The sequence below is a fragment of the Lycorma delicatula genome, chromosome 10 (genome assembly GCF_047948215.1).
Source record: "Lycorma delicatula isolate Av1 chromosome 10, ASM4794821v1, whole genome shotgun sequence".
NCBI lineage: Eukaryota > Metazoa > Arthropoda > Insecta > Hemiptera > Fulgoridae > Lycorma > Lycorma delicatula.
Window position 1 is genome coordinate 22,835,433 of NC_134464.1, and position 25,155 is coordinate 22,860,587.

Sequence of the window (25,155 nt, forward strand, 5' to 3'; positions counted from 1 at the left end):
CCAGCAAAGTTTGTTCCTTGTTTCATGACTGAACAGCAGAAAAAACATTGAGTGGATATTTGTCTGCAACTTCTTGAACACGCCAATGATGATGAAACATTTATACAAAGGATCATAATAGGAGATGGAGATGAAAGCTGAGTTTATGGCTACAACACTGAGACAAAAGTTCAATTATCATAATGGATTGGCAAAGGATCTCCACGCCCCAAGAAAACACGTCAGTCTCGATTCAATGTCAAAGTGATGCTCTTTGTTTTTTCCGATTTTAATGGAATTGTGCATTTTGAATTCTTGCCTCAAGATCAAACAGTGAACCATGCATACTATCAAGGTATTTTACAACAGTTACGTGAAAACATCCGCAAAAAAGACCAGAGTTGTGGCGAGACAACTCATTCCTTCACCATGACGATGCGTCTGCACACTGCTCGAGACAACTCATTCCTTCACTATGACAATGCGTCCGCACACTCTGCTTTGTCAATTCATCAGTTTTATGCCAAAAATCAGATGACTGCCCTCCATCAGCCTCCCTACTCACCAGACTTGGCTTGGCTTTTTCTTATTTCTGAAATTAAAACCAGGATGAAAGGATGCTGTTTTGAGACTATTGACGTTAAAGCAAATTCGTCACAGATGTTAAAAGCCATTTCAAATGAAGCAGCACCGCTGGGAAATGTGTGTGAATAGGGAAGAGGAGTACTTTGAAGGGGGTCAAGGACCAATAATCTGTAAAACTATTAATAAGGATTAAAAACTAAAATTCGGTTAGTTTATGAACAGAACTCGTAAAGGTAGGTAGTAAAATTCTAGGACTAATATATTTAATAAGAGCAGTTATTATAAAGTAGTGAATGTTAATACTGAAAAAAAAAATCAATTATTAAAGAAAATTATAAGTGCACAAGTTACCGATTAAATTTGATAGAACAGTTTGTAACATCGGACGATGCCGTAAAACCCTATCCAACCGTAACTTTGGCCAACAAAGGTAAATGCAATCTTCCTCAGCTGTAATCGTCACCTGAAAACATAAATAAATAATAAGATAATTAAACATTAAGGTGGTAAATATCCATTAATTATGCAAACCATGTCTTCAGAAGCCAGACAGCAAAAATGGCTGATACAATGGTGCCTGCTATAAATCCATTCCTACAAAAGGAGTGATTCAAGCTTCTTTGTTAAGTGAATTTTGCTTTTAATTTATTGAAAAATACAACAGCAACTGTCTACTGACTTGAATTCTTTGGAATCATGAAGAAATTATCCATCAGTTGAAAGGACAGCTGATGTCTCTCCTTTGCCGACTCTTGTAGACTGCTCACTACAAGATTCTAGAACTGAAGCATAACAAATCTTGTGACAACTTCATACCAACATTTCAGGATTCCTCAATGACTGCAGAACTGATGGAGAATTTAAGGCCAAAATTAATTAGAAGAACTTATTTAAATAATTTTTCTGCAGAAAGAAAAATATTAATGATTATCAATCAGCCATTTATGACTTCAAACCAGTGTAAAGGGATGAAAATTTTAATATTTTTCCAGCTGGCTGTGCAAAACAAATTGAGCTCGGTTCTTTCTAACTTCTATTCTCCTTACAGACCTACCGAAGAAAGAGCAACAGGTACGTACAATTGACATTAATAAGTCTTTTAACGCAGCCAAGGAAACATAAAAAACTATTAGCAATCATGGCCATAGCTAAATGTACCAAAGTGCCTTCAAACTGATTTAATCCAAAATGGATTCATAATCTTCCAACAAGACAATGATGATTAAAGGTAGATTAAATCATATGATAAAGTGACATTATCCGATATAGGAGGAATTGCTACTCCTAGTAGTAATTTGAATGCCCCATAATAGTTTGTGCCATCCATTTCTGAAGATGAAGGTTAACATTTCACTTTCATTACCAAAGAAATCACTGATTGGCTCAGGCAGGTGAACAGTCATGAGAAGTAAAATTATGCAAGAGGAGCCCTGCTAACCCAATGCTTTAAATTCATTATGCAGCATTCTCAAATTAAAGGCAATAAATTTGCAGATTTGTCTTACAGAGACCAGGAACAGAAGAAACTGCAAGAATTCAAGAGCTTCAGCTACATCCAGAAATAATCAATAAACCACTCAGAGGATAGAGCACTCAAAGCTACAAACTTTCATAACAGAAGCAATCATCAATTGTATAGGAACATAGTTACCTGATAATCTGTTCTCCAATGTTGACTAACATATCAAATTGTTGTTAAAATTTTGTATTTTAACAACCTAGTAAGTAATCTATTGTTACAATTAATAAGATGGAATACCTGGAATAATTCATCACTGGTTTCATGGCTGGCTTCCCATTCCGGTGAATCAATGAACTGGTGGCTGTTTATATAATGCAAATGCATATTGTCACACGTTACCCTCATCCTGCAAAATAAATATGCAAGTTTTAAGATTTTAAGTGATTTAGAATCTCTGACAGTAAAGTATATTACATAAAAAAATAGCAAATATACTAAATTTATTTTAGATACAATTTCTTAATTTTAAACTAAAAAAATTGTGATATTCATAAAATTGTTGCTAAATATTTCTTTAAATTAATTTAAAGAAACAATTCTTTAAATATGGACTATGCTGCAGAATGAGAATTATCTTGAGTGTCATCCAGACACCAATTGTTACCTTTGTAATATTCACCTGAACCTACTAGTAAAAGATTATACAGTGAGATTTGTTGGGTGATTGCTATTTGTGCAAAAAATTCTGGAATACTGCATAATAGAATTTGTAATGCATTCCATCAAATAAATACAAAGTGACCTTTAGTGTCTGACTAACAAACAGTCAGTTTTCTTTATTATAATTCACTTGATGTAGAAATTTAGAGGAAGCAATGATATCAATTTTGCTAGAAGTTGTACACCCACACAAAGAAGTATACACATGCAAATATTGCTAACCTCTGATTACAGGTAATAGAATTATAATTAAACTAATGAACTTAAACTATACTGGTCGACAATTTATGTCAACAAAATTTTTTTAAGTACTCCAATAGGTGTACTTAATGCAGTTTGTAATCCTGTTTTCAGATATATTTGGAATTTCTTCATCACCCACAGTATTTTTCCACATATCTGTTGTAAATTGTGTTCTAGATTTCTCACTGCATGGAAATACACCACATGCCATTTGCTACCCCCCCCCCCGCCCCGTGATTTAGAAGGAATCCAAAGATCACTCTTCTGACTGCTACTTCTGCTTAACAGACATTAAAGGGATTACATCAAAATCAAAACATACAGTGGTGTACCCTAACTTGCAATCTGCAATGAGACCAGTTCTACTCTGCAAAGAATTGCCCATAGCTTTGCTATGGGCAATCTATACATTAGATGAAGAGAGAGCTCAGGGTCTGATGAAAGTAAGGAAAAAAAGAAACAGATTCTGGTGATACAACTTTTGAACAAAGCAGTTCATCTGAGCCTCATTTACTGACTCAAGAAGATCTTAATGATCTCATACGAGATTTAAAGTTATCCAAAAAACAGTCTGAAATGCTTACTTCCCATCTAAAAGAAAGGAATCTTCTTCAAAAGAATACAGAAGAATTTATCGTAATCATCATTCTGAATTTAAAGACTATTTTTCTGAAGAAAATGGCTTAGTGTTTTGTAATGAAATTTCTTCTCTTATGGAGACACTTTGTAATGAACATAATGCAACAGAATGGTGCTTGTTCATTGATTTCTCTAAAGTTAGTTTAAAAGCTGTGTTTCTGCATAATGGCAATAAATTCCCATCACTGCTTGTGGCTCACTCTGCTAGTATGAAACAAACATATGAAAACTTTAAATTTTCATTGAAAAAACTTCAATATGCCATGTATGAATGGAATATTTGTGGTGATTTGAAGGTAATTGCAATTACTCTTGGTTATACAAAGTACTGCTGTTTTTTGTGTGAATGTGATAGGAACAGAAAAAGCCATTTCATTAGAAAAATATGCCCTAAATGTGAATCACTCATTCCTGAAAAGAAAAATGTGAAACATGACCCAATGTGTAATCCTAAAAATGTGTATCTACCTCCGTTATACCAAACTAGGATTAATGAAGAATTTCATCAAGGCCATGGGTAATACTCTTGGTTTCATGTACTTAAAACAGAAGTTTCCTAAAGTTACTGATGCAAATATTTAAGAAGGAATATTTGTGGGTCTACAAATACGATCACTAATGCATGATGAAAAGTTTGAGGAACTATTGAATCCACTGGAGGAAGCAGCTTGGCAAGCATTCAAAAATGTTACTCAGAGTTTTTTAGGGAAATCGAAAGGCGGAAAATTACTGTGATATTGTCAGCAATCTTATAACATCTTATAAAAATTTGAGTTGTCCTTAAAAGTACAATTCCTGCACTCGCACCTAGATTTCTTCCCGGAAAATCTTGACACAGTGAGCAATGAGCAAGGGGAACATTTTCATCAAGAGATTTCAGCTATACAAAAGAGGTATCAAGGCAAAAATAGAATCCTTATATGCTGGCTGTATATTGTTAGACCATCAAGAGGGATGCTCCACAGAAAATATAGCAGAAAATTGTCGTTTCTTACTTTCTAGGTGAGTCAAATGATTGAATATTGTCTAGTTAAGAATGCAGAAAGTATTAAAATGTTTGAAATTATAAATGCCTGTCTCTCGGAAACCTTGCGTGATGGGGAAAATCCGATATCATATTTGAATTCAGAATCAGTCACATATTTTTCTTCCTGAGACAAAAATATTCTTTTTTGTATCCCGGTGTTATAAAATCAAAATTTAAATTCAGCATCTTAATTAAGTTAAGTTAAATGTAGACTTTAAATCATAACAAAGTGTGGCATTAATATGATACAATTTTAAACAAAATAAAAATATTTTTATAATGCATTATTTTAACAAATTTAATTATTGAATTCAAACTACATAAAATAAAAATTACAAATTATGAAAGATATATTATTAAAGCAGACTGGATTATTACATGACTGCCCAAAAAGGAATGTAATGTATTTAGGGTGAACGAATGTTTTTGTTCCACTATAGCATCTCAAAGGCTGAAATGATTTTGATGTATGACCCCGCATTGAAATCCTTATGTTACCGGGAGTGTCATAGGTTTTATATATATATATACACAGTGTTTCTAAAATGGTGGGCTGTTTATACTTTTTCAGATTCTACTTGTTATTTTTATATAAAAATTTATATCTCAAGTTCAGATGTAGGAATTACATTAATATTTGATAAGCGTCTTGGTAATAAAGTTTTAAAATTAGCAAAAAATCAGGACATAAATACCATTGCAAATTACAAAATAGTGGTCATGTTTATTTTTCAATCTGTTATATCTCCATAAATATAACTTTCATCAAAATATTGTTATTTGCTAAAATATTAAGCCTTTTATTTTGAACAAAATGTCATTTTATTTTTTTAAATCTGTTAAAAAATAGCCGAGTTATGGTAGAAAATTGATGTAATTTTATATCTCTTTTCATGTCCTCCACTATATGTTCAATTCGATTAAATATTAGTTTGTTTTTTTTTAATTTATTCTAGTATTGTAAATTAGTCACAAATTAAGTAATTAACTTTTTACAATAATTGACCTAATAATTAAAAAAAATAAAACAATTAACTGTTATAATCTTGTGTTAATTGTTGTAGAAGATTAGGTTCCTTTTTTTCAAATAAACAGTCAACAATTGTTAAACATTATGATATATTCAAAGCGTCCACCATTAGAAATTACACAAGTTTCCAGTCTTTTTCTGAGAGATTGTCTTAACCGTTCAAAAATTCCAGGAGTATTCATAATTTCTTGAAACCCATTTTGGATCCTTTGCTGAAGATCCTCAATGCTGAGTATGAATAAAGTTGAATAAACACTATGTTTCAAATGGCCCCATATATAGAAGTCAAGAGGGTTTAAGTCAGTTGATTGGCACTGGCCCTCTGTGGCCTATCCATTTTTCATGGAAAGTTTTCATGCAGGAAATCTGACACCAACTGACTGAAATGTGCTGGAGCTCCATTGTGGTGAAACCACATATTTCCTCTTAATTATACAGGTAGGTCTTCCAAAAAATTTGAAAAATTTTCAGTCAAATAGCAAGATAATTTTCTTCCATTAATTGATTTGGTACAATGAAGGACTCAAAAGATAGGTATTAAAAATACCTCCCCATATGTTCAGGGAAAATTTTTGTTGATGACTGCAATATACCATGAGGATTCTTGTCACTCCAGATATGCTGGTTGTGATATTTTTGAGCATCATTCCTGTTGAAAGAAGCTTCATTTTTACATTGTTAACATGATCAGAAGTAATAGTAACTGTGTAAAATTATTCAAAAGTGAAAAATTAATATCAATTGTTTTATTATTATTTAATATTAAATTTTATTGTGAGAAAATTATTTCTTAATTTGATACTAATTTACAATATTAGAATTAACAATGAATAAAAATAATTAATATTTAATCAAATTGAACGTAAAGTGGAGGAGATGAAAACAGATACAAAATTACAACATCAATTTTCTCCCATAACTCGGCTATTTTTTAATAGATTTAAAAAAGTAAAATGTCATTTCGTTAAAAATAAAAGACTTAATATTTTAGCATATAACATGCATTTTGATAAAAGTATATTTATGGAGATATAACGGATTGAAAAATAAACATGGCTCCCATTTTGTAATTTGTGAAGGTATTTAAGTCCTGATTTTTTTGCCAATTTTTTAAACTTTATTACCAACACGCTTACCAAATATTAATGTAATTCCTACATCCGAACTTGAGATATAAATTTTTATATAAAAATAACATAATGGTGGACAGGGGGAGAAAGGAGGGGAAATTACCATTTTTCCTAAGGATATTTTATGTTTAGTTTTACAAGTAGAATCCGAAAAAGTATAGCTAGCCCACCATTTTAGATACACCTGTATATATATATATAGTAGTGCAGATTTGCCAGTTGAAGCACAAACTTTAATGAACTGAATTATTGAACTGTGAGCCTTTGTTACTGTGTGAGCTGGGTTTGAAATGAATGATTCGAACCAATCGAATGAATAATATTACGAAATATTTAAATTAAATTTACGTAAAATAAAATATAAAATAATATTAAATAAATTTAAAATATTTCTGTTTAATAAAAATGTTTGTTTAATAACAACGGGCTTCCCGTGGTGACTACGTGTTAGACTAGAGTGGTTAGTGATGCGAGCGCCCCGTGTAAGGGGCGCGAGCGCTCTTGTAATATCTCTGTAAACAAACTTCCGATTTTCAAAATTCAAACGGGGTATTTGCTAGAATCATAAAAAATCACACGATGGAACCAAACTAGAACAAAAAGAACAATGTTTTTTTCGGCAATCGTGTTTTTTAATTTTTAATAATTATTACTTGTTTTTTAAATTATTAATTTAAACAGTAACTCAAGTTATTCACATACAATACGGAAAACCTTATTGTTTTTCCACTGTAATGCTAATTCATGAAATAAAAAATTTCTCCTACAGGTTCACTTTTTTAGAAGTTTCTTTTTATTGTTGATTATTTTAATATTATTAAGACATTTTTGTTCTATTAAAATTTGTAATGTTTTGTTTTTAAATTAAAGTCGTATTTTTTAAAATTGTATTTGTGTTCTATTAATTTTATTCACGTCAATTTTCTGAGAATTAAATTGTTCAAATTTTTTTTTAATTTTATTTTTTGTCTGCAACTTAACATTGAAAAACAAAAGAGTTTTTCCGACTACAGTTTTATTTGAACCATGCTGTAATTTTCTCGGAGACTACAAGAGGGACAATTCTGAAAGCTATTTTATACAATTTTTGAAGTCAAAAAACATATAAATCCATCAAATTTTCTCCTTAAATTGTATCCCAAAAATTTTGGTTTGGCTTTATTTAAATGACATCAGGAAGAAATATTTTGCTTGCAATAACAAAGACACAAAGCGTTACCGAACGTTTGTTGATAGGAATTTTGTTAATTATAGCTTGACTGACATCACATCTACATTTGATTGGCATAGCGCTCTTATAAACACCAACGTTCACATTAAGGAAAAATTCGATTAATTTTACTTCAAATGAAGGAAAAATGTGAATTATCAGCTTGCGTCGAATAAAATGAAGAACTTGTTTTTTTCATCTTAAGTATTTAATAACACTGCTTATAATATTTTTATTTTTGAATTTACGGTTATACCATATTTCGGACACGTCTTTGTCCTTCTTTACGGTTTTAAACATGGAAAAATAAATACTAAACAGATAACGAGATAAACGATAAAATAATAAAATATCAAAATAATAGAAAACTTAATTTAATGAAAAGTGAAAATTTTAGAAATAAACAAACATAATTAAATATTAATATCCCTATTGCTAAAAAAAAAAAAAAAAAATAGTATTAAAAATACGTTATATTTATTATAACAATAAAGGAAAATAATAATGTTTAATGTACAATAGACGAACAGCTGCAATAGACGATTGCAACTCGTCTGTACTTGTACTGTAACCGTATCACCTGTTGAGTCAACTGGCGGTTTAGCTGTTAATTCACATTTTTTTCCGCTTGCAATGTTATCCTTGGTCGCGCTGTTTTTTAATGTCTCAAATCAGTTTCCGAAGTGCTGCTAATTTTGAATCGCTTGAATATTTATTTTTGTTTTGATAAATGGCTTTATGTATTTCATAGACAGAAAACAAAAAAACCATCGATTTGTTTTTTTTTACGATAGCAAAGACGCTAGTTGAATGCAAGTACTACAATGTAATGAAATTGTCATACTTACTTTCCTTTCAGTAGTATGGAGAGTCGTTCGTCTGCTGGGGTCGATTCTTCGATGGCGTAATTTTCTCCTCGAGCCAAGTGGCACATGCTGGCTTCTCTAGCGAGCTCCTTGAAGTGTTTTTTGGTCACTCTCAAGGGTTTGAACAGCCGGACGTACAGCTCCGTCAATTCGACCGATAACGCGGGAGGAAGAAATCTGCACGTAAGTATCACCGAATGTATGAGATTAGTCAACGATAACACGACGTTCCACGCGAATATATCGGGGCTGCATATATGTACGCCGGCCCAAATTGCCGAAACCAGAAACCCGATGCACAGTAATGTCCTCAATAAAAGAATGCTCGGTTTAAAACTGCGCGGCATACAAAAAGCGGCCGCAAAGCATATGTTCGATAACTGATAAAGATTATGTTGGGCCGGCTCCCATTCGCCGCAGGCTCTTCCGCTGCCGCCGACGTCGCCCACGATCGCCGCTTCTTCGTCTTCTGCCGCACCGCCGGTCACCACTACCGTCCTGTTGTCCACGGCAGTCACCGCGTTGATGGCGGAACCGGGGCCGTCCCCCCATACCGCATCGCCCAGCGTTGTCGTATTGAACACCACCGTTTGGTTTCCGATCAAATGATCATCCATTTTAACAAAAACTACGACGACTGTCACTCGCACTCGCACTAGCACTAGTGACGTCTTCTGCTGCTGCTGTCTGGTACGACTACTACGTCGACATGAAGCAATCCCCATCACCAGCACAGCTATCATCCTACGCCGAATGCCACCGCCTGTCGACTATACGCACACACTATCACGCACGCACGCACACTAATCGGACACGTATAATCACCGGCCCTGCAACAAAAAATGGGAAAATAATTAAATCGATTACATTTTATTTATAAATGTCGATACAATATAAAAATCGGATTACGATTAGAAATCGAATTAATTTTTTTCTTTTTTTATCTTTAATGCGCAAATACGGGATCATACTCACCGTTTATCAAAGATTCGCCTGCGGTATACGTCCAGTCTCTATTCCTACTTTACTGATAATAATATTTCGTGATTTGAAGACATGGCGATCTTCCTGCAAAACTACTACTTTAAAATGTTATAGCAACCTCTGTATAATTTTATGCATTCGCTTTTTAAAAGCTGTTCTTTTCTTTATTTATATGTGTATAATACTCTTTATAAATAAAATTTATTTAAAAATATAACATCTGTTTTTAAAGGAAAAAATCTCATGTGGACACCATACCACTTCCTTGTACGCCTATTAAATTACATATACACATCTTTCGCTGTACTTCATTTAAACTTATTTCACTTGAAAGGGAGATACGATCCTTCAATTCTTTAATAAAGTGGACAGTTACACAATTACATTAAGGTGGACACCACATCGTATCGCATTTTTTTGTGTTGACCGTGTACATATTTTATATTAGTTTATTTATTAATTTTGATTCGTGTAGCTTAAGTAGTTATATGGTTAAGTGAGAACGTGTCGGATCCGTAACCGGACACACATTGGTTCGAATCGACTTCATTTCCTTTTTTTTAAATTTAAATATATTGATTTATTAATAATTATTAACCTCTGTAAAAATGTTTGAATTAAAATGAAAAATACATAAAATTTTATTTCAGTTAACTTCTGATTTTTTCATATATATATATATATATATATATTTTTTTTTTTTTTTTTTTTTTTTATTGCTATTATTGAGCTATTATTTATGGTAAAAATGTTTTTATAATCAGAGGTTAATAATTTTTAATAAATCAGTATATTTAAAGTTAAAAAAAAAATGTATATAAAGTCGGATTTGAACCGATATGCCTTCCTCTTAAAATCCAAATATTTCATTAATTAAATTATTTTTTGGCTGTAACTCTGGAACCAATGAAAATAAATACCACTTATGATATATCGTTGAAAAGATCGCAATGAGGGCTTATTACTGCAGTTAACAAAAAATCCAATTTTTTTGGATTTTGAGCTTTTTTGGACACTTTAGATACAGTCGATTGCAATCAAAAGGGGAGGTGCACAAGATGTTACAAAACTCCTAAATCCAAAATTCCAACAACCTGAGGCTAATCGTTTTTGAGTTATGCAAGATACGTACGTACGTACAGATGTCATGCCGAATCTAGTCAAAATTGATATTTCCGTTGAAATCTGAAAACTGAAATTTTTTGCCATCACAATACTTCCTTTACTTCGTACAAGGAAGTAAAAATAGTGGAATTGTTTTTTGTTGTAAGACAATATCTAATTTAAATCTATTACGTATAGTAATATGAGAATCCTAAGCAGACGACTGTACTTAATTATAATTGAAACTAAATATTAAATTTTACTGAATTATTAGAAAAAAATTTAATTGATTTCTGAGAATAAAAGTAAAATATACAAACAGAAAACTGTATTAACTTTATATACAAAATATAAATATCCAAACTGTAATCAGCCTACTGAAATCTTATATGTTCACCCTGTTCTCTAAAATTAATCTAGAATCTGGTTCAGCTTTTCTCAATATTCTGCAAACGATGACCAAAATAATTCTGACAGTCATCTAATTTCTTTAAGCCCTTAAAAAGATGGCATCATCTGAGTTACACTAGGTTGTCAGGAAATGAAATGATGATTATTTTTTTAAAGAACGTTTATAACTCCTAATTTCCTTGTATTAAAACTTTGCTAACAAGTGATGCGATAAATGAATTATAATTTATTGGAAACGAATCGAACGATTTCTAAAAAAACAAATTTTTAAACGGAGTAAATTCTGTACACCTTGTTTTTTAATTAACTGCTGTTAACTTCCCAAAAAAAATAAATAAAAAATATTATGAAGATTATTCTACGGAGTAATTCAGAAGGAGAAAAAAACATTTAAAATAACAAATAAATGAATTTTAACCGATGAGTTACGAGATTTTAAAATCACGCTTCATATTTCGTTTCAAGGTATATCGTATTCGATAAAAGGATAACGGAGCGGATCTTTATCTTCTGACAACAGAATCCATTATAATCTTACATGCCAAGGAATGTTTACAACATAAGACTAATTGAGTGAACATGTAGTGCACAACGTATACCGTAAGTCGCTTAAGAACACATCAAATACATTCAAGTTAATTTCATGAATTATATTTATTGTATTACAATCTTTGTTTCCGGTTTAATGGAACATTGATGGTATGCGATTCACCTACAATAAATTTTAGAACTAAAAGAATAATAGGATTTTAATTACAAAGGTATTAATTTTTAGGTCGTGCAATAGTAATAATAATTTTTTTTTTTGTTGTCACCTCTCCTTTTCATTGTAATCGACTGAACCAAGAGCGTCCAAAAAAGCCCAAAATCCAAAGATTTTGGATTTTTGACTTTTTCTTAACTGCAGTAATAAGTCCTGAATGAGAGCCTTTCAACGGTATATCATAAGTGGTACTTATTTTAATTGGTTCTATAGTTATAGCCAAGTAAAAGTTTAATTAATGAAATATATGGATCTTACAAGGGGAAGGCACATCGGTTCGAATCAGACTTCATCTCCTTTTTTTAACTTTTTTTTTAATTTAAATATACTGATATATTAATAATTATTAACCTCTGATTGTAAAAAAAGGTTTACAATAAATAATAATTCAATAATAACAATAAAAAAAGAAATATGAACATATATTAGAATTTATTAATGAAATGAAATTTTATGTACTTTTCATTTAAAAAAAATGTGTATATGTAATTTAATAGGCGTACAATGATATCATGTGGTGCCTACATCAGATTTTTTTTATTCGAAATGAGTCTGGGAACAGTTTTAAATCTTTGTGAATCAATAAGAGATAATGTTTTGAAATAAAAAATAAAAAATAAAGTTTGAAATGTTTGCACTTGAAGTATTTTTAATTATTTATTATAGTTTGATATTTAATATTCAAATAGCGAAAAAGAATGAAATAAAATAATTTATGTGATTAATAATTTCGCTGTCGCATTCAATTTGAAAAGAATCGATCACTTTTTTGTAAAAGAATATTGTGATCTTCAAATTACTCTGATCTGAAATTCTTACCGCTGAGTGATACAATAAGTTTGATTTAAATTTAAATTAACCATTTAATACTTTTTCCAAATTATTTTTAAATCGTATCACAATATTTCCTTTACTTCGTACAAGGAAGTAAAAATTGAAAATTCAACTGTATCTACGTAGTATATATATGGATGATATGGGAACGTTTTTTTTTTTTTAAAAAGTGTTCCTAAAGAATCCAACTTAAGAATTTTAAAAACTGTCTGAATTTTTTTTATATTTTATATTTTTTCCAAATTCTGGTTGTTTATTCAAACCGTTATACGAGGTAGCTTTCGAGCAAAGAAGTCAAATCGGATCCAATTTTTTTAATAAAAATTTTGATTGTTTACAAATTGTACTTTAAATACGGTATAAGTTTGATGATAAAAACATCATTTAGTCATCCAGGACACAAAAGGGTTTTACTAAATTTATATTTTTATATTTATATTTATATTTTATATTTTGTGAATTTATTATTTTTCAAAATGATACTTTTAATACTGCGTAACCTTTAAAATAAAAACGTCATTTAATCAAGGGTATCAAATCCTCAAATATTTTTACTAAAACCTTTGCAGTTACACTCTAAATATTGCAAAATTAAGGTATTAATATTTAAAAATGCTGTGGTGTATTATTTCTATTTATTTTCCTAATGTTTACGTTGCAATATGTTTAACGAGTGAGTAATAAGCAATCCCCGCGGCCCAATGAGATGAAAATTATATGTTTGACTTGTAAATAAGGTGTAGTTTTGTACAGACTCAGGCCGATTATTTCTCAGACGTTTGGTTAATTGAACCCCAACCACTAAAATACACCGGTATACTGTGTAGAATTAAAATTTGTATAAAACAATTAGTTTTTACTAGGATTCGACCTTCGGAACCTTCTAATTCGAAAACCAACTGTTAAACAAATGATTCGCGACGGTGAGTTAACCACTAGACCAGCTCGGTGGGGTTTGGCGTAATTTAAATATAAATTTGTCTAGGAAAACCCAGGAAAGTTATAAAAAATAAAAGTCAACCGAATTTGTTAAAAATTTAATGGAATATTGCGTAATAATGCTCTAATAATGATTTTACTACGGCCTCTCTTAATCGGTCCAGCCAAATTTCGGAACTTTTTTTTTATCCGTGAAAACCAGATCCGTGAAAACGATCTGTTCCTGAGGTAATCTAAATTGTATAACATTATTATGTATAAGTCAGTATAAAATATTAGTTATATTGTTTTACTTGTTTTTTAATAAGTTAAAATCCAGGACCAAGGAATTAAAAAAAAAATTATATTCCTTCCAGATAAAGAACCCCTTCTGCAATATATTTCTTTTCACACGGATCCGTTATGTCTTTCGTTTTATAATAGAATTAATTTGATATTATAGTAATAGATATATATATTACCATTTCAAATTTTATGTTTTTAGAAAAAACACTTTTTAAAAAGTAAAAAAAACAGAGCCCGGCGCACATACATATAATAGAACTCCAGAAATACATAAATGTGGATCACATAGTTTTCATATAACGTATCGTTGCAACCGAGAAAATAAAAATGATTGGGGTTCAGCGAGTAGTACACTTTTTTACGACTTATTATTTTTTTTTTTTTAATCTAGGCGATGTAATTCCTAAGGTAATTCTTACTACATACATTCATTAAAAGCTGTTTTTCAAGAAGTAGTAAAAATAAGTGAGGGAGTAAATGAGTAAACAGAAAACGAGATAGAAGGTTCAACCTACGTGACAAGTTGTAATAACCTATTTTGTCGGTCAGACAATATAAACTAAATAGGCCAGTAAAGCTGTAATATTCCCAGAAGTGCCGGCAGCATTTGCCCTAAACACAAGTACATAAACAAAAAAAACATTCTACTGATTTTATGCAGCTCGTAGGCCTAGACATTAAATAAATGTGACATGCAAATGCAAATTGGACAATGTCCAGAAGTTCTCCTAAATGTATTTCAGTTCTTAATCAAAGTAACGCCTAATCTCTTCGACCCGGTTTCCATCTGGAATATGCAAGCTTAAAACATACTAATAATAATAACAATAAAATAACAAATAGATGACGGTCGTCCCGGTTGGCATCCGGTAAAATGATGTCGCTGCCAACATAATACATTGTGTATAGTCAGCAGACGTATAGTAATCGGACCGATTTGGCTCCAGTTAAACTTTTTTGCCGAATAAGTGTATTCTATCCCCATTCCATCCCTTCTATCATATACATTCGCGGAATTGCAGTTTTATCGCTAAATTATTACTGTTTTAATAAATCGATTACAAATTATACATTTTTTTTTTATGATGGAAAACGGAAATTGGACTCTTATTCCGATGACTGATGCCGGAAAATATGTATGCCTGTAAAGAGAGAAAAGACGCAACAAAATATGAAACAAAGGGTACAGTCGACGTCTTACTGTTGCCATAATTTCAACATAAAAAAACACCTGTGATAATATAAACATATTCGATAGCATTTTGGAAAAACTGTTTAATGCTTTCATGATTATCTATAACAGATTATATATTTTTTTTTGTACAAGTTAATGTTGTTAAGGAATACGATAACATAAAAAATGTCAAAAGAGGTGTAGCAGAACTAGATTTTACAAAGTCCTAAATCCAAAATTTCAACATCCTACGGCTAATCGTGTTTGAGTTATGCGAGATACGTACATAAGTACGTACGTACAGACGTCACGCCAAAACTAGTCAAATGGATTCAGGGATGGTCAAAATGGATATTTCCATTGAAATCTGAAAACCGAAATTTTTCGCGATCATAATACTTCCTTGTCACGTGAGGATAAAGAGGAACTAGATCGTGGATACCGGTGTTCTTTGGTGGTTGGGTTTCAATTAACAACACATCTCAGGAATGGTCGAAATGAGAATGTACAAGACTACACTTCATTTACACTCATACATATCATCCTCATTCATCCTCTGAAGAATTATCTAAACGGTAGTTACCGGAGGCTAAACACTGAAAAAAGAAAGCTGAACGCAAGGTACAAGGAACTTCATTGGCTTCTACGGAGGAACTCAGGTCTCACGTTATCCAACAAGATCTTAATTTATAAGGCTATCCTGCGCCCAATCTGGACGTACGGTGTAGAATTGTGGGGAACGGCTAGTACTAGTAATGTGGAAATTATACAGCGATTCCAGAACAAAGTAGCGAGGGTAATTGCCGAAGCGCCGTGGTTCACGCGGAACGATGAGATTCACGATTATCTGGAGCTCCCATCGGTTCGTGAGATTGCACAACAGCGTAATGTCAAATACCTGCAGAGGCGTGAGAATAATGTAAACCACTTTGCAATTGATCTACTCGATAACAGCAGAGACGTCTGACGGTTGAAACGTGCCCATGTACTCGACTAAGGGTCTGCGTAACAATTTGGAATCTAACACAGTCAGTTTAGTGATGTCGTATCTAATTTCTTGTTACTTCTCTTTCTTTTCTTTTTTTTTATTTGTTATTAATGTTTGTTTTGTGGACTATATGGTGCTGAAATTAATGGCTTGTGATTTATGACTGAGCTTGAAATTTCATATTGGACTTTTAGTTTACTTGCAACTACTTATTGTGTATTACTTATTTTGGGGGTTCCTTAAAGACCTCCTTATCGCGTGCTTTTGTCAGGAAACTTACTTATGGCTCCGCAGGAGAGCAAATTGTAATTGTTATTGAGCAAAAATAAATATAAAAAAAATACTTACTTTACTTCGTACAAGTACAAATACAGTCACACATCGTTATTGCTTTTTCGTCCTAAATAGCCGGTAAGCTGAAATTTAGCATAGTTATTCGTAAATTGACTTTTTAAAATAACCCCTAGAAATTAAGTGAAATACCAGTTAAATAGGATTCCAAGATCAGAACAGATGGACACGAGAAAAACAATGTTTCCTTTCGACAATAAATTGCTATTAGGAAGAGATTTTTTAACACGTTCTAAAGGCGGTGAAAACAGGCATAAATTAATGATACAAAAACTGGAAAGTCTTCACTGATTCACTCAGCACTAAATATTTTATTTTCCAAAATACCTAGAGAACTATAAATTAGCAAAATTATTTCTAAGCGGGTTTTCAGAAAAATTAAGAAAAAAATTATTGCAGATACGTCTCCTAAAAATATTAAATTAAATAAGAGTTAAAGGACCAGGAGATATAAACCCGGTAAGAATATCATGCTTAATAGTAAAAGTTAGTACAAATATTTTTCCCTGATTCGTATGTACTTAAAAAAAAAGAAACGTACCAATTTTTCAAATCAGCATATCTCGCTCTGGTATAGTTCAAACACTTGACTTTTGTGAGGAATATTCCCACCACAAGTTTAGGAATTTCTCTCAAAACTAGCCCTTAAAGAAATAATCGACATAAAAAACCAATTAACATTAAAAAATCAATGTACGTGAACTTATTAAATCTGTACGTTAGAAATTTGAGATTCAGCACGAATGATGACTTCAACCATTGAATGAAAACTTAGTTCCAGTTTTCCGTTTAAGCCACCCTAAAGAAATAAGCCGGATTGACGGGAGATTCCGTAGTTCCCATATCTTTACATCCGAACTTAAAAAATTAGAATTTAACTCTAAATGTAATTCCATCGATATAAAAGAAAGCCTAGGCTTCATTTTTAAGATAATATTTTTTTAAAGATAGGAATTCTGTTAAATAGCTACTGAGATTCGTTACAAATTCTAATTACAAATTTCTACGAAAGCGTATTTAGATGATTTCCTTTAAACCTCAAGAGAGGTAACATATCTAATTTGTATTCCGAAAGTGGTGGATAATTTAAATCTGCAGCGACGTAGCTTCTGTGATACTAAAGCCATTAATTATAAGGATGAGTAGAACCGAGTCACTGACTATATTTCTGCTGCCATTTCCGGAGAAACTCGTAAACTGAAATTTTGTTTTGATAATTATAACAAATTAATCGTTAGAAAATAAAAGCAAAAAAACTGTTTGATTAATTTGCCTAAAGGTTTAAAAAGAGGATCTCTTAACTTAAAAATCAAATATATCTGCTTGCAAAGAACCGAAATTTCATCTAATATATACACGCGAAAATTTGTGGTGGTTTTGTCCGTTTGCATCAGGTGAGAACAAACTAACCAATTGCTTTCAAATTTTCAGGATACATTTGTTTTAATTCAGGCCAGGTTTTAAGGGGTAGATCGAGGCCCTAGCGCCCATGAGGGCGAAGATATTAATTTTTCTTCTTTGACGATGACGTAATACCGTTTTTGATTTCGCTTTTCAAAATAAAAATAAATAGACTATGCGTTTTATGATATACCCGATTTTCACCTCTATATCTTGAACCTTTCTCGAGGTATAAGGTATTCTAGAGTAATGGAAAGAGGAACCGAAAGGGATATGTCCGTCTACAGCAGGAGCGTATCAGCTTCTACATCAAGAACGATGAGAAACATCGGAGGAAAGAGAGTTTTTCAGACTTTGTTATTTATCAGTATTATTCTTACAACCAAGAGGATAATGAATACAGTGGGGATCCAGGGAACGGGGACATCTGGCTAGACAGGAAGGACTGGCAAGTATATATATATATATATATAAACTAAAATTAGAAAATTATCCAAATTAATAGAAAATTTTCTAATGCAATTCATTAGGTCAACAACCAAACAAACAAAAAAAAACGAAAGCAGAAACCACGACGTTTCGTCAAAGATTTAGGACTTTATCAAGACAAACCACAAATGACAAAGAACGAAACGGAACGGAACGCAAGAGTGGCGGGAGTGCCACCGTTTCTCCCTACGAATCGCAGAGCCTGGACAATGTCCTTTGCAGCTGTATGATTCTGTAATCGGGTGTGTTTCAAGGATTTTTTTTATTGTCGGTTATATCGTATGTTTTAAATTTAATTTATGGACGGATTTGGTGATTTGCGTTATTATTCGTTTAGACCAGCATTCTCAATTTATTACCGGGTCTGACCGTAAGAGATTAAGCTTTATGAGCCTGGAGCTCGCGGCGTGATTCCCCTTCAGACCGTCCGCTGAAGTCCTTCTGGTACTAGCACTTTATCGGCTAGCAGAAATACGCCAAAACGGGATCCTAGTTGTTTGGAGGGAGCAATGCGCCCCCTTCTCCGGAAGGAGTCGCATGTGCTGATTAAATTAAATTGTAAGATTTTTTAAGGATTTTGGATGAAGGGTTACAAATCTTCATCTTCGTCTTCTGTGGCTGCCCTTCACGTTGCTACTCTGCTGGGCTCTTCTTCCGGACTCCAGTCCGTGACGGCGGGTCGCGTTGTTGGTCTTCTTTCTTCTTTTGATCACCTCTTCATTCTTCTTTGGCCTACTCTTTCCGTGACTCGGCAGCAATCAAAATCACACGCCAATAACCTTGGTAGTCCCGTGGTCCTTAAGGGCTGAAAGGGGGAAAGTGCAGGTTTCTTCTTTTTTCTCTCTTCGGTATGCTGCTAGTGGCTGCTTGGCTCGTTCCCTCTTCTTCTTTCTTGAAAGGAAAGTAAATAGGGAACTTATAATGAGGTAATATTTTTCGCGGTCGCGGTTTGGGAGCGGCGATCGCCTTATTGTTGGGGTTGTATGACAAAGAACAACACCAGCAAACACTTATAAACCCCCCCTACACATAATCTAATAAAAACCAAAACCCCCACTACTAAAAATGTTATCATTTTCATAGATACTCCCACCACCATTTCAATGATAACATTAAGTTACAACCCAAACAAAAAAAAAAAATTAATCCTCAATTAAAAAACAAATAACCAGTAATACACAACCCATTTTTATCTATTAATTTAAAACACAATAGCATATATAATACTTAAATCAGATATGTCCGTTCTATTATTTATAGAATTTATATCCTTTTTAATGTGGATAATCTCCAATATATTTCTTTTTACGAAATTAGGTTCCATTTCTACAATTTTTACTTTATCAAAATCAAATTTATGTTTTTTAACTTTTTCGTTGCAGTAATTTCATTTTTCCTGTATTTATGTACCTCAATTCTTTTTTTTAAAATATAAAGATGTTTGTACAATATAACATGCTGAATAACCACTACACGGTACATTGTACTCAACATTTAGACTAATTTTGCTTCTTTATTGGTGTCTTTTAATTTTGGAAAAATGTAACCAATCGTATTGTACCTACTATCTATTGTACCATCAGTCTACTTTTAAAAAACTATTTGAATATTTTCAGACAAATCAGGAACATATGGAAGCGCCAAATATTCTTTTTCATCTTTTCTTTTTTTATAAGAAAACGTATTTTAAACCCTATGAATTCTAGACTTCACAATTTTATCAATAAAACTTTTGGGGTAGTTATTTTCCTAAAGCAATCTCTAACTTTTTTAATTATTATCGGTTTTTCTTTAGGATCTGTAAAACACAAAGCTCAATCTACCAACCTACCACTACAGCCTTTTTATGAATAATCGGCTGGGCAGACAAATAATACAAATACCTTTCAGAAGCCGTTGGCTTATTATACCCAACAACATTAATTATTCCATCACAATGCCTTACAGTCATATCCAAAAAATTTAGTTCATTACTTTTTTCCTTTTCTATTGTAAATTGAATGGATTTATTAACTTTATTAAACTCGTCAAAAACATATTCAATTTTGTCTTTAGGCAAACACAAAAAAAATATCAACATATCTTTTATAAATTGGAATATTCATATTAATTTCCCTAAAATCCCAACCTCAATATATTCTATTACACTGAATTTGCCAAACATGTCGACACAGGCGCACCCATTACCAAACCGTGCTTTTTTATTCAAAAACATTTTCTTCAAACTGAAAATACATATTAGAAATACAAAATTCAATAATCTCCAAAAAATATTTTTTTCTGCTTTTGTTTTTTTTTTTTTTTTTTTTATTTGGTTGTTGACCTAATGAATTGCATTAGAAAATTTTCTATTAATTTGGATAATTTTCTAATTTTAGTTATATATATATATATATATATATATATATATATATATATATATATATATATATATATATACTTGCCAGTCCTTCCTGTCTAGCCAGGTGTCCCCGTTCCCTGGATCACCACTGTATTCATTATCCTCTTGGTTGTAAGAATAATACTGATAAATAACAAAGTCTGAAAAACTCTCTTTCCTCCGATGTTTCTCATCGTTCTTGATGTACAAGCTGATATGCTCCTGCTGTAGACAGACATATCCCTTTCGGTTCCTCTTTCCATTACTCTAGAATACCTTATACCTCGAGAAAGGTTCAAGATATAGAGGTGAAAATCGGGTATATCATAAAAGGCATAGTCTATTTATTTTTATTTTGAAAAGCGAAATCAAAAACGTTACTACGTCATCGTCAAAGAAGAAAAATTAATATCTTCGCCCCCATGGGCGCTAGGGCCTCGATCTACCGCTTAAAACCTGGCGAAAAATATTACCTCATTGTAAGTTCCCTATTTACTTTCCTTTCAAGAAAGAAGAAGAGGGAACGAGCCAAGCAGCCACTAGCAGCATACCGAAGAGAGAAAAAAGAAGAAACCTGCACTTTCCCCCTTTCAGCCCTTAAGGACCACGGGACTACCAAGGTTATTGGCGTGTAATTTCGATTGCTGCCGAGTCACGGAAAGAGTAGGCCAAAGAAGAATGAAGAGGTGATCAAAAGAAGAAAGAAGACCCACAACGCGACCCGCCGTCACGGACAGGAGTCCGGAAGAAGAGCCCAGCAGAGTAGCAACGTGAAGGGCAGCCACAGAAGATGAAGATGAAGATTTGTAACCCTTCATCCAAAATCCTTAAAAAATCTTACAATTTAATTTAATCAGCACATGCGACTCCTTCCGGAGAAGGGGGCGCATTGCTCCCTCCAAACAACTAGGATCCCGTTTTGGCGTATTTCTGCTAGCCGATAAAGTGCTAGTACCAGAAGGACTTCAGCGGACGGTCTGAAGGGGAATCACGCCGCGCGCTCCAGGCTCATAAAGCTTAATCTCCTACGGTCAGACCCGGTAATAAATTGAGAATGCTGGTCTAAACGAATAAGAACGCAAATCACCAAATCCGTCCATAAATTAAATTTAAAACATACGATATAACCGACAATAAAAAAAAATCCTTGAAACACACCCGATTACAGAATCATACAGCTGCAAGGGACATTGTCCAGGCTCTGCGATTCGTAGGGAGAAACGGTGGAACTCCCGCCACTCTTGCGTTCCGTTCCGTTTCGTTCTTTGTCATTTGTGGTTTGTCTTGATAAAGTCCTACATCTTTGACGAAACGTCATGGTTTCTGCTTTCGTTTTTTTTTGTTTGTTTGGTTGTTGAGCTAATGAATTGCATTAGAAAATTTTCTATTAATTTGGATAATTTTCTAATTTTAGTTTATATATATATATATATATACTTGCCAGTCCTTCCTGTCTAGCCAGATGTCCCCGTTCCCTGGATCCCCAGTGTATTCATTATCCTCTTGGTTGTAAGAATAATACTGATAAATAACAAAGTCTGAAAAACTCTCTTTCCTCCGATGTTTCTCATCGTTCTTGATGTAGAAGCTGATACGCTCCTGCTGTAGACGGACAAATCCCTTTCGGTTCCTCTTTCCATTACTCTAGAATACCTTATACCTCGAGAAAGGTTCAAGATATAGAGGTGAAAATCGGGTATATCATAAAACGCATAGTCTATTTATTTTTATTTTGAAAAGCGAAATCAAAAACGTAATTACGTCATCGTCAAAGAAGAAAAATTAATATCTTCGCCCCCATGGGCGCTAGGGCCTCGATCTACCGCTTAAAACCTGGCCTGGGTTAAAACAAATGTATCCTGAAAATTTGAAAGCAATTGGTTAATTGGTTCTCACGTGATGCTGTTGCAAACGGACAAAACCATCACAAATTTTCGCGTGTATATATTAGATGAAATTTCGGTTCTTTGCAAGCAAATATATTTGATTTTTAAGTTAAGAGATTTTTAAGTTACAAAATTCAATAATCTCCAAAAATATTTTTTTTCTGCTTTTGTTTTTTTTGTTTATTTGGTTGTTGACCTAATGAATTGCATTAGAAAATTTTCTTTTAACTTGGATAATTTTAAAAACTACAACCCTCATTGTAAATGAGGGTTTGCGAGTACTGCGAGGACTTTAAAACGAATGATAAGGTTCCTTTAAGTCGGACAGAGTAAGATGCCACCAGCTGGTCCCGTGTTTACCAAAGTGATGACTTACCGCAATCAACAAGCATGCTTATGACAAGTAAGCCCAAATAGTTCGTCATTTTTTTCATACCTGATTCTGGGAATGGCTTATGTCTCTTGTCAGGCCGCCTGCAATCTATTAGATCAGATTATGGGACTTGATATAAATACTCGGTACTGACCGTAAAAGTAGTAAAAGATTATTACCGGCCCGTATTTCATAAAGTCTCGCCGTCTGTAATCGGGAATAATATATTCGATACGATTAAGAGAATATTTTGAGCGACCTGCTAGCGTTCAAACGGTTCTTACTCGTATCATTCACTTTATGGCCGTAGGTGTTTATCGAGCGCTCAACACTGATTTTTACATTGCAATAATTAAAATACGAAATTAAAGTCTTTTCAATATAATAGGAAGGAAATCAATCGATATACTTAAACGTATTTTTGTTAATAAAATCTCTGAAAGACTATACGAGTAATCGAAATAAAAGCATGGCGGAAAGAGGAAGACTAATATTCATATAACTCGTTCGATTTTATTAAACGCGGTAACCGCTTTGTTCGGTGCTTTCAGTCAGAGGCTGTTGACTTTTACGTTATAGTTCTGACCTTTATTATCAATCCGGTGACCTTTTAACGCGACAATGAAAGAACTAACACTTTCTTACATACTCGTATATACCATGACACGAATACGGATAGAAATACATATTACGTTAATCGACAAAAGAGAAAATAGTGTGAAATGGTACGGTAGTACGGGTTTGAGGTTTTTCAGTCGATCGAAATTCTTTTAGAAAATGGTAAACCGCTGATACAAATACGTTTAAATAAAATCTTGTTGAATTTATGTAATCGACAAAAAATTAATTTTTAGGATTTTTAGGTACGGCTTTGTAGAAGATAGAGAAGGGAATAAATTAAAAATTCTTCACATAAATGGTGTAATCGGTAAAAAAATAAGTTTAGAAAAATATAAATTCCCGATCAATCGACTGGTTTCTAGTTCGACTCCAGTTTAAGATTATGACATTTTTTATGTATCATTTACATTCATATATTCTTCTTCAATTAAAATTCGTGTAGAAGCATTTCCGAGATCTTCTAATTATATAAAAATTAAATTTTCAATATATATATCAACTATACAGTATATTTTTAATAGGATTCATGTAAAGAATTACACACAGATAATATATTTTAATACTATCTTAATTTTTTCGTTAAGGTTGTAGTGAGAGAACTTCAATAAATATTTTTATTTAAAAATATTATTATTTAATGTTTAATTTAATTGTAATTGTATGTGGTTTAAAAATATTTATGGCATCATTGTAAATAAGCTTGAAAGTACTGCGATATACGTATGAAAAGCAGTTCACTTCTTTTTATACATATATTTTTCTGTTTTTGATATGTTTTTTATTATTTTATTCTATTTTACTTACGCTTTGTTTTGATTTTTGGTTTGGTTTTTTTTACAGTTAATTTTTATTTTAAATTCTAAATTATTGAACGATTGATTCTATTAAAAATCTAAAGAATTGATTTTATTTTTGTGTCATCAATAGCAGCTAAGTAATTAGTTCTTGTGCTCAACTTCTCCAGATCAGCTGAGCAAGAGTAACACAGAAAGTTTTAATATGAATATTGTATATGGTTTATAAAGACTGCATTTTGTTTTTTTACTGAATTGTACAGTTTATACAATGACTCTTCAAAAGTAAGGTATTCAAAAAGAATGAACCGATAACAACACGCAAATTTTTCAGTTCATTAGAACCGTTACAAAATGAGTCACAGATCATTTGAAAGAGTAGTTTTTTAAGTTTTGAATAATTACCCCATGAGCGCGTTAGTTATAGTGCCCTCAAAATGGTGAATCACAACAAAAGGCGTTCTGTGTTCTTGAGTTCGCGAAAACA

At 32.4% G+C, this 25,155-nt stretch overlaps 1 protein-coding gene across 1 annotated transcript in view; it reads right to left on the minus strand.

The window, feature by feature from the left end:
• Positions 1 to 25,155, minus strand: part of LOC142331341 (popeye domain-containing protein 1-like) — a 94,524-nt gene that overhangs the window by 7,929 nt on the left and 61,440 nt on the right. Inside the window, exons 3-5 of the mRNA XM_075377167.1 lie at positions 8,874 to 9,721; positions 2,324 to 2,432; positions 916 to 1,027 (exon numbers count right to left, since the gene is read on the minus strand). Of these exons, the coding sequence (XP_075233282.1) occupies positions 916 to 1,027; positions 2,324 to 2,432; positions 8,874 to 9,634 (982 nt within the window). The 5' untranslated portion in view covers positions 9,635 to 9,721. The remainder of the gene's footprint in view (positions 1 to 915; positions 1,028 to 2,323; positions 2,433 to 8,873; positions 9,722 to 25,155) is intronic.